The 11,855-nt window shown below is 33.5% G+C and overlaps 1 protein-coding gene across 2 annotated transcripts; it reads left to right on the top strand.

Moving 5' to 3' along the window:
* The first annotated feature begins 1,019 nt into the window (after window positions 1–1,019).
* Window positions 1,020–9,189, top strand: LOC107421776 (crossover junction endonuclease EME1B). 2 transcript variants are annotated; one of them, XM_025075510.3, is made up of 12 exons: window positions 1,020–1,564; window positions 1,949–2,104; window positions 2,250–2,320; window positions 2,908–3,087; window positions 3,165–3,318; window positions 3,480–3,589; window positions 4,409–4,584; window positions 5,775–5,838; window positions 5,950–6,068; window positions 6,376–6,465; window positions 8,240–8,354; window positions 8,518–8,793. In XM_025075510.3, the coding sequence occupies exons 1-12, from the start codon at window positions 1,282–1,284 to the stop codon at window positions 8,527–8,529; spliced, it is 1,530 nt and encodes a 509-aa protein (XP_024931278.3). In that variant the 5' UTR covers window positions 1,020–1,281; the 3' UTR covers window positions 8,530–8,793. The 2 variants fall into 2 exon arrangements, with proteins under 2 accessions (XP_024931278.3, XP_015886576.3); XM_016031090.4 differs by lacking the exon at window positions 8,518–8,793 and adding an exon at window positions 8,812–9,189 and having other exon boundaries at window positions 1,022–1,564.
* The last annotated feature ends 2,666 nt before the right edge of the window (window positions 9,190–11,855 follow it).

The raw sequence follows: 11,855 nt of genomic DNA, 5'->3' as shown, positions 1-11,855 counted from the left end.
GGCAAAGTCTTTGGTTTTGTATTCCTCCTCTTCCTTTGATTAATCCAACAGCCATGATGTTTTTCGATAGACTTTTCATTATCTCTCCCCATTTAGGAATCACATATTAGAACATCTGCTTGTCTTTGAGTATGAATTTCTCTTTTATAAAGCTTAGCAATTTACCTGTTAGAAAATAGATCGTCTTCATCCTTTTATACAAAATATTTTAGAGTCACTCGATTATCCAAAAGAAAGAATGTGAAATTATTCTTAGGAGAACAAGAGCTCCAATTGCTATCACCTGTCTCAAGTCTCTTCTCACCCCATTTTGATATTCAAGGGCTTTCTTTTTCCATTGCATAGCTCAAAGAAGCTTTAAGAAGAAAAAAGAAAAAAAGAAAAAAAAAAAAAGAGCATATTTCCTAGGAAAGTAGATGTTTGTTGAGCAACAAAAAATCTGACTCCTTTGACTGTATTTCCAACATGTAAAATGAAGCAAATATAAAAGAAGACATTGTAGAAATATCTGGTTTTGATTTTGGATTTAACTCATCTTAATAATTTGGACTTGGGCATAAGGTTAACAAAGCTTGATTCATAGATGGACTTTAGATGTAATGAAACTTGGGCTTTCAAGTCTAATAGGCTTAAAACAATTAAAAAAAAAAAAAAAATTATAATCTAGGATATATTCTAAAATAGTGGATTATATCCTAGATGCTATCCAAAACTTATTACCCATTTGATTAATTTACGAACACTTGCAAGTGGAACTGCTCAATGTAGAATAAATGGGTTTAAGTCTCAATTATGAATTTTATACTAACCAATTCATTCCCAGTTGTAAGTGCTTATAAGATAGCTTGGGTCCATCCTATACTATAATTAAGCTATAAGAAAAACAAATAAGTCAAATGGCCTATTAACATAAACAAATAAATCAAATGGCCTATTAACATAACTTGAATCTTCCAATTAAAGTCCTTACCATCATCTTGTTTTTCTTTTATTGTTCATTTATTTATGTTTTTTTATTTAATTATTATTATTATTTTGCAATGAAAAAATAAAAATTGGCTAATTCATTTCAAGTTGTTCCGTGTACGTGATGCCAAACACACCAAGCGACGTCTATACTGGACGAGAATAGTTAAATCCCGGTATCCAAACATACCCCTTCTTCAACAGCATCAGCCCGCGCATAATTCAAACGAACACAAAGATTTTGACAACGAAACTAGGCCACCGCACAACCAATCCCTCTGCGGTTCGCTTTCCCTTACAGTTTTTCCGGTAAATATGTCTCACCCAATCGTCCTCTCCGACGAGGAGGATCAGAATGAGCTCTCGACCCCATTCCACCCAATCCGATTCAAGAAGCGGCGAACCGAACCGGACAGTACCACGATGATCCCTACGGTACTCATCCTCGACGACGACCCGACTCCGAAGAAGCCAGGCCTCAACTCTACGCCTTCCTTTGTCCCAGAGACACCGATGTCTAACGTTGCAATTGTCAAATGCACGACGGCAGTGTCCGATCCCCAAAATAGTAATTCGAATTTCGAGGAAAAATTCAGTGGTAGGTTGTTTGCTTCCGATGTTTATTGATGTGTTCGATGAGTGAGTGGTACTGTTTTGGTTGAATTTGATCTTGTTTGGGGGTATTGGTGACGTGTTACTGATTTATGCAGTGATAGTGTTTGTGGAAATGCCTGTTAGGTAAATTGTTTTACGTTATTTGTTACTTTAGGCGCTGTTCTTTTATTGGGTGTTTGTGGAAATGCCTTAACTTTATTGGAGATGTTGCATCGTTCGATGGGTCTTTGCTTGTGGGGCTTTGATTAGTATTTTACAATCATCTTATTTTTCTATCTAAGAGTTTGTCCAAATTAGGTTTTGGTTTAATGCTGTTTTTACTGGCTATGTATACAACTTAGCTTTAATTTTGGTTCATTTGGTTCAGATATTAATGGATTGATTTGTTTGGAGTCTGATAATGAATCCGAAGGCGGAAATCGAAGGGAAAACTGGAAAGACAGTGAGGCAATTTGTTCTGATTTTGGTTCAGGGAAGGACTCAGATCGGAGTTTTACCTTTACTGAGTCAACATGTTCTCTCAGTAAGTTAATGTTGAATCTGGATTTGCGTTTGTTGTGGCTGTGTGTTTCTTGAATTTCTTAGGTGATTTATCTTTGTATTTTATGAAATGTTTGGCCATTTGGAATCTGTTTTACATATAACAGTTAAGATATATGCTTTTTCAGGACATGCTGATCTAGCACAAATGTCTGAAGATTATTCATGTCCGACCTCTTTACAAGATGATATTCCGCAGGTATTTCATCTTGATACATAGTGGTTAACTTTTGTTCCCCCTTCCCCACAACATGGAATGACATCATACCAGTGGATTCTAGGTTTGACTTTTTCCAGTCAAGATACATATATGATATATGCATCATTGCGTGTGTGGTGAGTCCTAATTGTAGTGGTATGCGATTCCTGAACAATTCTCTGTGCATTAACTATAGATCAGGGAAAGTGAAGCTTGGATGCATGGGAGATGAAATAAGGATGCATTTGTTTCATATTACTGATGTATGCTTAACATGCTATCTACTTGGAATTTGAAAAACTTGAATTTTTCGTTAAAAATAGAATCTAATGCATATACTTGGGGACTTGAATGCTGAACCAAATAATGGTAGCAAGAAGTTAATTCTTGTAATTGTAGCTACTATCCATGAATTGGAAACTAACTTATTTTCGTAATTGGTGAAATTTCTCGATCTTCTCATCTTTATTACATGGATAATGATGTTTTAATTAGGACAGTTCTGTTTGAACAATCTTGGTGACTGTTATAAAATAAAGATTTTTGATTGCCTTAAAGTTTTCAATGGCATAATGACATCTGATCAGGTACATGAAAGTCCTGACAACGGACATAGTAGCATGGATCAGATGGAGGGCAGTGAGGAAGAGAGAAGAAGCAGAGTCAACGTCAAGAAGAAAAATAGTACAAGCGGAGCAATGGGAAGAAAGAAGATGACAAAAGATGAAAGGGATCGACTAATGGAAGAGAAGAAACTGAAGAAGCTTGTAAGTTTATACTCATGGTCTAATATCATTGTGTATATTATTCAAAGGGAAGTCTGTGAAAAGTATCCTTGACACAGCAAGAGAAGTTGCAAAAAGCGGCACTGAAAGCTGAAGCTGCCGAGTTTAAAAAAGTAGAGAAAGAAAAGAAGAAGTGGGAAAATGGGAAATTCGCCCTAAAATCCATTGTGGCTGAGATTGATGCAAAAGTAGTTGAACTGGGGTCAATTGGAGGTATAATCTGTTTCAATATTCTCCTCCTCATTCTTCTTCTTCTTCTTCTTCTTCTTCTTCTTAGAGGTAGGTTATGGAATGTACAGAGCCATGTTCTTTTTTGTTTTCGTATCCGACATTTGAAAAAAATGCTGAGAAGTTTATTTAACATTTTATGCCAGGAAATCTGCTGACAAGGTTTGCTGAAAAGGGGCTTACATATCGTATAACATCAAATCCAATTGAAAGATCAATTATTTGGACTATGAACTTTCCAGAACATATATCTCGGGTACTAGTGGTGGAACTTATATCAAGATTTTCTGTGATCTCCAAATATAAAAAATCAACCTGTTTGTAGTTTGTCATTATGTATCCTACTTAGGCAGCATTTTAATACTCTTTGCACTTTTTTACTTTTTAATTCTGCTGAAGTTCTCTTTTATTATTACAGAGGAAATGGTCAATCAATCTTTTTTTAATTAGTTTGAAATATTCATTGGGCTTTTAATCGGATGTTATTTCTTGTAAGAAAATTAGTGTTAAAATGTAATTTATTTAAAATTTGTGGACAATCTAAATGCCAACTAACGAAAATAAATCAGGGCAATTTAATGATTATCCTCAGGATGTTGAATTTCAAAATGCTAGTGAAACAATTATTAATAAAATTTTGGTAGTCATGCATGTTGCTGGATTTGTCTTCTCATGTTGGATTATTTGTCTTCTCATGTTTGATGGACTCTTTTTCAGTAATTTGTTTGTGTTAACTTCTTTGAGTGTTTCTTCTTTGATATGAACAATTCCTTGTTTTAAAATTTTATATGTATCTCAATTAAAAAGTTAACTGCTAGTATCCCAGGGATTGATATGAAATAGTTCTAGATGGCCTTAATTGGACCTAAAAAATTGAAAAAACTTCAATTTGATTCATTAAATATATAATCACCATAAGTGTTTTACTGTTATATAACACAGTTCAGTATCTTTGCTATGTAAGACATTTCTGTAGATTATTATTTTAATGTTTTCTTTCGTAGCTTTCACATTGCTTCTTTGAATACTATTTTCATTTTCATTCTACTTATATTAACATCTTCATGATTTGCAGCTTTCTCCTGAAGGAGTAGAGATTCAATATGTGATGCTTGTATATGAGGCTGAAGAATTTTGTGATCTTGTTATCAAAGAATCCCTTTTGGACCATGTTTATGGCGTTCGAAATCGTTATCCATCCCATACAGTGTGTTACCTAACAAATAGGTTAATGTCATTTATAAATAAAAGGTGAGATATTTAAGCAGATGTTTCTTACTTGCAATTGTTTTCATAAATGTTGTCATTATTATGTTGTTGCTGTCGTTATTGTTCCAAGTCGGTCACCATTTTTACTTATTGTTTAATTAGATTTAAAATTTAAAATTAGGAAGTCTCAGCAAATGTCATTAAAATTGAGCAGGATTTAAATGGAAATTACTTAATCTACGTTTTGGCTATGATAGAAATTGGAGGTTACAGTAAGAAGTTCCAACAGGTGTTTAATTGTAACTGACATCTAGAGGTTTATGTAGCTAGTGCTAACATCTAGTGCTGTAAATTATATATAAAAGCAGTCAAACTAAGAACTTTTAGGGTCATAGCTCTAGAAGCTGTAGGTCATAAGAAATAGGCAAACAGTATGTATGAAGCTGACTTAGAATAACACTCCACTTTACATATAGGCCTACAACCACATGTTGGCCATTATGTTTAACATTAAAAGAAGTGTAAAATCAAGATACGGTTACAACCAAAGTCTCCACAGATGACCATATTAAAGTTAAAATAGTTGAAGCACTATGAAGGATTCCAGAATTTATATCAGGCTCACATATGCTAACTGAAATAAACTATGTGCTTGAATAAATATATATCTTAGATTAGAGAGTACAGAAGATCTAAATATTGTTATAGTTAGACACAGATGCAAATTTTATTTAGTGAAGAAAATTTTTAAACTACAACTTGTGTCAGTTTTATGTGTAGGTTGAAAAAGTATTTCATGTTTAATGAATTTCTACAATTTTTGCTCTAGGTCTAATAGGCATGTTATGTTCTCATTTCTACGAAGGTTGAATGTCATTATGAGAATTAAGGAGTACATTGCAATATTTCATAGCACTTCATTGCACATGGTTGTACCTATAATTTCTTCTCCCACTGTCTATTAACCTGTCAATAATAGGATGCTAGCTTATTATGCAGTTTTACTTTGTTGTATTTGTATATTCTGCAGTTTATATCTGGTATATATATTATATATATATACATGAATATATATTCTTAAGATATTCAACTATTTGTGATGAACCTGGAGAACATGCTTTCTTTTAACTTTAGCATGTCTCATTCTTTACTAAAACAATACAAGAACCCGGTAGCCAGTAACACTGGTGTACTGCAAGGAATTTGAAACTCTAGTTTTGCTGTTGTGGTAGGGAACAAGAGCACTACAAGAACCCAACGAATAATAATGGTTGGAGACGTCCATCTGTTGAGGAGGTTAAACTACAATCTCAAAATGCTGCATTGAAGTAATCTAAATTCTAGCAATTAATAAGTTTTTCCAAGTTAGCTGATAATTACATCTTGTATGTAAAACTTTTTGTACAGGTTCTGGCAAAAGTAACAACTCACTTTGTTAAAGTACATTCCAGGCAGTGTGTAGATGAGGCTGAACTAGCTGAACATATTGTTGGTTTGACCTGCAGTCTAGCATCTTGCCAATATAGGTACCGAGTACATAATATATATATATATGTATATATATTTGTAATTAACTTGAAATGTCAGTCTGTTTGAGTATGCAATGAATATTTTCTAGCTAAATTTTTTGTAATGCGATGAGATATATACACGGTTCTTTCTCTACTTTGTGTCAAAGAATCTCAAGTCAGCGCTTGGAATTCCAAAGTTTTGTTCTCATCTCTGTCTCTGTCTCTGTCTCTCTCTCACACACACCTGCACAAATAGACATGCATCCACGCACACACACAAACACGTTATTCTAATTGTGCCTTTTGCTTTATTACCTTGCAGGAAGAAGTTAACTCGATTGTCAGTAAATGCTAATGGGTCCCTTATCCCTAAGGATTCTATCGACCGAAATTTAATTAAAAAGAGCTTGTGGTGAGTGTAATAATTTTCCTAATTTAATTTTTTTTTCATTACCTCATCAAATTATGCTGCCAAATTCAGGTATTTAAATTTATCAGCTTGCATGGTCTTCATTATTTTGACTTCCAGCTTCTTTTTAATTTTCTTCTACGTGTGTTTTCTCTTTTTAAGAAATGGTAGTATTTCGTCCTTAGCATTCACTGACATATCTTCTGCTTGTTTCTTTCTACTATTTAACTTTTGATTTATGATGATAAAATTGATTTCGGCTTGCCTTCTCTTGAACATTATCTGAATTCCTGTTGGGAATTTACAATTTGAATCTGTAGGATATGCATTTACGTTGTTTGAAATTATTGAACAAACCTCAATATATAAGGTTTTCCCTACGAAGTGCTCAAAATGCTTTACTGAAGTAGTTCTAACTGCCTTTATATAATGCTGACAGCAATTACTATGATATGTAATCTGCATTTGCAGCACTGTTTAGGATCCTTTTTCCAGGAGAGGATTAATGTCAGATACTCCAGTGCTTGTTTTAGATATCAAATATTTTACTACATGGTGCCTATCGTTTGTTTGGACATAAATCTTGCAAATCCATAGTCCCTTTTTTGCTTATTAGTTATAATGGAGATATGGTGAGATTAGAGCAGGCTGTGTAGTGTGGAAGATTTGTTCCAGATGCTACGTAGTTTTTGTGTTTTGCACATAGTTGTGTGTCTGTGCTTTCAAATGGACTTTGACCTGTTTTATGCATTCCTTTATTTAGGAATTTGACATAACTAATCACTTGATCTTTTTGGTGGGATGCAAATGGCCTTTTGTAGTGCTCGCACTAGGAGTGATACCTTATATTTTCAAACAGTCAGATAATTGTATGGTTGACCTAGTTTGTTCTTGCCACATCATTGTTAATTTGAGCATGAAACATTTACGCTGGGAGTTTTGGGACTATAGTAATTCAATTCAAGTTTCTAAGCAGCTGAGGGTGGGCGTGTTAGTCCTCTTTTAAGATTGGTCTCAATTTATTAAACCTTTAGAAATAAATGTAGCCTACCAATTTAGTTTGAGAAATTTTTGGTGCTAAGCAATTAAAAGTTGGTCAAGGCTTTGATCCTCGCTGAGCCCTGGACAACAGTGGCTTAGTCACGTGGATGCCTCAACAGCGAAGAGCTCTCTGGTTGGTTTACTGATTCTAGCATACTGAACTCTCTGCTGAGCATTTGGTATTTCAGTTTAAATTCAATTTACTTGAATTTTAGATAGATATATTAATTCAATGGTGCACTTAGCACTTGATTTGGAATGCTAGAGCTTAATTCCACCTAGGTTTTTCTTCTATTACTCTTTGTCATGTCATCCAATATGTCTCATACCTATTAGAGAGAGAGATATAGATGTATATACAGAGAGGAGTTGTGACCGGTTGAGGAAGGTGGAATAGGATAAGGGAGCAGGCAATAGAAGAGGAACTAAGACAAGTTAGATAGTCTGAGAAGTATCACCTTGGGGAAACAACCACTAAAAAATTTCAACTATGGGGGTCTAGGATAAAACAGTTTTCAATAGTCAGAGTTAACTTTAGAGGAACCAAGGATGTCAAAACATTTGTAGTAAATGGTAATCTATAAAAGAAAACATTATGGTTTTGAAAGAACCTTTGTTTACATATTTTTTCATTAATATCTTTTATTGTTTTAATTTATGTTGTTATTATTATTATTTTTTATCCTGATTTATATGAGCATTGTCTTTGTGTTCCTGATATGGCGTTTACGCCCAGGTTAAAAACTTTAGTAGCTATACCAAAGGTGCAGCCACGGTTTGCTATAGCTATATGGAAGAGGTACCCGACTATGAAATCCCTTTTGAGTGTTTACATGGACCCGAGTAAATCGGTAAGTAAGAAAAAGTATGCATCTTTCTTTCTGATTGGCATGCGATCAAATAATTTAAGCGCTTCTGTTTTTGTTACACTATTTTTGATACTTGAATACAAACTCTGATATTGGTTTGTAGTCGTGTAGCAGCCAAATTTACGTATACATGCTTCACTGACAGGGTCCCCACTAAATTAAGCCCGGTTCTGGATTTTGGAATCCAGGAGAGAAAAGGGAAGAAAATAATGAGGGTTTTACTTTTCAATACTTGCTTGAGAGGAAATCATGAAGAAAATAGAAATGTGCTATAAAAATGAAAACAAAATGTTCATGTTTAATTTTTCTTGAAGATGTGTAAAGATTTCATTTTCTTTGCTTTTTTTCCTCGATGGAATCTGTATCTTATTATATTTCCTTGGCTGTCAAATGCAAAACTTATAGATTTTATTTTTTGGCTCATATATGAAATTGACAGGTGCATGAAAAAGAGTTTTTGCTAGAGGACTTGACAACAGAGGGGTTGCTTGGTGGGGACAGGAGATTAGGGGAAGTTTGTTCAAAGAGAGTGTATAGAATACTTACGGCACAAAGTGGATGTATTAAGACTGACGAAATTGAGGAGGGTGCAGATTTTTTCAGATGTTGATTTTAGCTCATCATTGTAATTGTTGACCATCAATTGTAGTTATTTGGTCAAAATTAGGTGGGTTTGAATATGTATATACACAAATTAAATGGAGATTTATAGCTTTTTAAGAATGATTTTGAAAACTATAAAATAATAATAATAATAATAATAAAAAGAAAAATAAAAAAAATAGTAGATACAATTTAAATAATTATTTTTGGGTAAGATTGAAATTGAGTGAAAGATGTTTAAATTGAATTTGAAAAGTAAATGTTAAATTATTGTAATGCTTCATCACTTTTTTACTTCATCAATATTGTCTTCAATTTATCTACTAATATAAGGTTTTGTTTAGACTTTTTAAAGATCATTCATTGTAGGATTGCTCCTACTAGAACATGCTAAAACCTTAAAAGTTGTCACCTATATTTTAGGATTGCTTTCATTGGAGTACGTTTAATTTCTAAATTCTTTTGACCATTGAAGTCAAATCGTTCGAAAAATATTTTGGTTAAAAAAATATCTATTTTACATTTGAACCATCATTATTATACATTGGATGATGTAGCATTGGACATTAAGTAGTTTTTTCTAATAAGGTAGCCTATCAATGTTTTGTACCGATCCACACTTACCTTGATAACCTCACATGCCTCACATTGTTCACTCTTAGTTGTCACAATTTACCTCCATTGGTGTTTTACACACTTACCTTAGTAGTTACACACATCTCACAATCTATCCCCTTTAGTGCCAACGTCTTCGTTGGTATACTTTCACCAGGTATAAGCTTTGATACCATCTGTAATGTCCCATTCTTTTGCAATATTAATGTTTATAATTTAGCCACTACACCTTTAATGGTACAGGAGCCCCATTGATATTATCCTCAATTTAATTACTGTATTTAAAATGGTATGGGGTTTTATTCAAACTTTCTAATAGGTCACTTGTTTTAGAATTGCTCCCATTGGAGCATGCTTAGTCATTAAGTTCATTCAAACTTAGAAGCAACCTCTTTGAAAAGAATTTGTTTATTTAGAGAATATCTATTTTACAATTAAATCACCACTGTTTCACATCTGGATGATATGAGATTGAAAAATAAGGTAGCCTTTGCTAGTAAGATAACCTATCAATACTCTGCATCCGCCCATACTTAGCTTGGTAACCTCACACAGTTTCGCCACTAATCGTTACAATCCACCCTTTTAGGGCCTAGTGTCTTCATTAGTATAGTTTTGGTCGGATACATGATACCAGATGTAACACCCTTCTCTTTTGCTCTACCAATATTTTTCCTATACCCCACCAATATTTTTCCCATACTCCACCGATATTGCTTTCAATTTAGCCACTATACTTCAAATGGTATGTAAATTTTTCTGTTTAGACTTCCCAAGAGGTCACCAATTCTAAGATTGCTTCTTTTAAAATGTGTTCATCTTTTAAGTTTTTTTGGAACCTTGGAGGTAATTGCTCTAAAAAGGCCTAAGTTATTAAGAGAGTATTTAATTTTCATTTGAACCATTACAATGTTACGCTCAAACGATGTGCATTAGACATCAGGTAGCTTTTGCTAGTATAGTAGTCTGCTAGTACCCTGCATCTATTCACACTTACCATGGCAGCCACACATAATTTCACCCATGGTTGTCACAGTATTGTAAATATGCAAGATGTGGAAACTTTTGATACCATCTTCTAAATAAGTCGTTGAAATTTATATTTTTCTCATTGAGATTTTTTTATTTATTTTAAAATTCCTTTCTTTTTCATATATTTGTTTTCAAACTCTTCAATATAATTTATATTATAAACTTAAAAGTCTTATATTAATTGGGATAAACAAGAAACTTAACATGAAATAAATAGTGAATGTAGAAACAAGCACTAAAAAACTATTATTTAGGAACATAAAATGCTAAATTTGAAAGGACTGGTTTGATAGATTATACAAATAATTTTAAAGGTTAAATCTCATTTTACCTTTAAAATGATTTTTACTTTCTACCTTTCTACTGAATTTGATCAAATTGAAGTTGCATAATATAGTTTATATACAAATAAATTTATTAAACTCATCTATCGAAAATGCTTGATTGGACTGATTAAATTAAAGCTACATAGTTTATATACGAATAATTTTACCAAACTCATCTATCGCATTTGCTTGATTGGATCAAAATGGCACGAAATCAATAGTTTAGAAAGATAAGTAAGAGAATTTTATTGTTCATGTGCAAAGAAAAAAAAAATGTTCTAAGACACTAAGCCCAACTCTTTAATCCACATGCTTAAAGGGCATAGGAAAGCACTAGATTATACCACTCCCGTTCTTATACTTAGCCGCTTCATACAATAAAAAACCTATTGAGTCAAAAAGGGAGTTTTGTTTGCGTTTTAAGTTCAATTTCCCACCGCCCCTATCCCTATGTCACTGTGGCCTTGCCCACCTCGCCCTGCCCTTATCCCCATCTCTCTCTCTCTCTCTCTCTCTCTCTCTCTCTCTCTCTCTCTCTTGTATTCTAAAGTGCTGTTAACAGTGACAAGGATTAAGAAACCCATGGAAAAATCAAGGAACTGAAAGTACCACTAGAGAAAAGCCAATGGAGAAAAAGCAGATGGAGAAGAAACTCATAAAGAAAAAGTTGATGGGGTAAGAAACGAATAGATAAGAAGCAGAAGGAGAAGAAACGTGTAAAGAAGGACCCATAGAGAAGAAGAAGAAAAGAAACGCCAACGATGAGGCAAATGCCTATCAATGGCCAACAACAAGAGCATGAATAGCCTTTAAGCAATCCAAATAGAAATCAAAGGAGAAAATGATGGAAGAAAACAAACTCTCACACCCAAAGGTATGAGCCATATCCCTACTATGATCATCAGTA

This window comes from Ziziphus jujuba, chromosome 7, assembly GCF_031755915.1.
Source record: "Ziziphus jujuba cultivar Dongzao chromosome 7, ASM3175591v1".
Classification (NCBI taxonomy): Eukaryota; Viridiplantae; Streptophyta; class Magnoliopsida; order Rosales; family Rhamnaceae; genus Ziziphus; species Ziziphus jujuba.
Note: the sequence above shows the minus strand (reverse complement) of the source record. Positions and strands in the feature narration are given on the sequence as shown.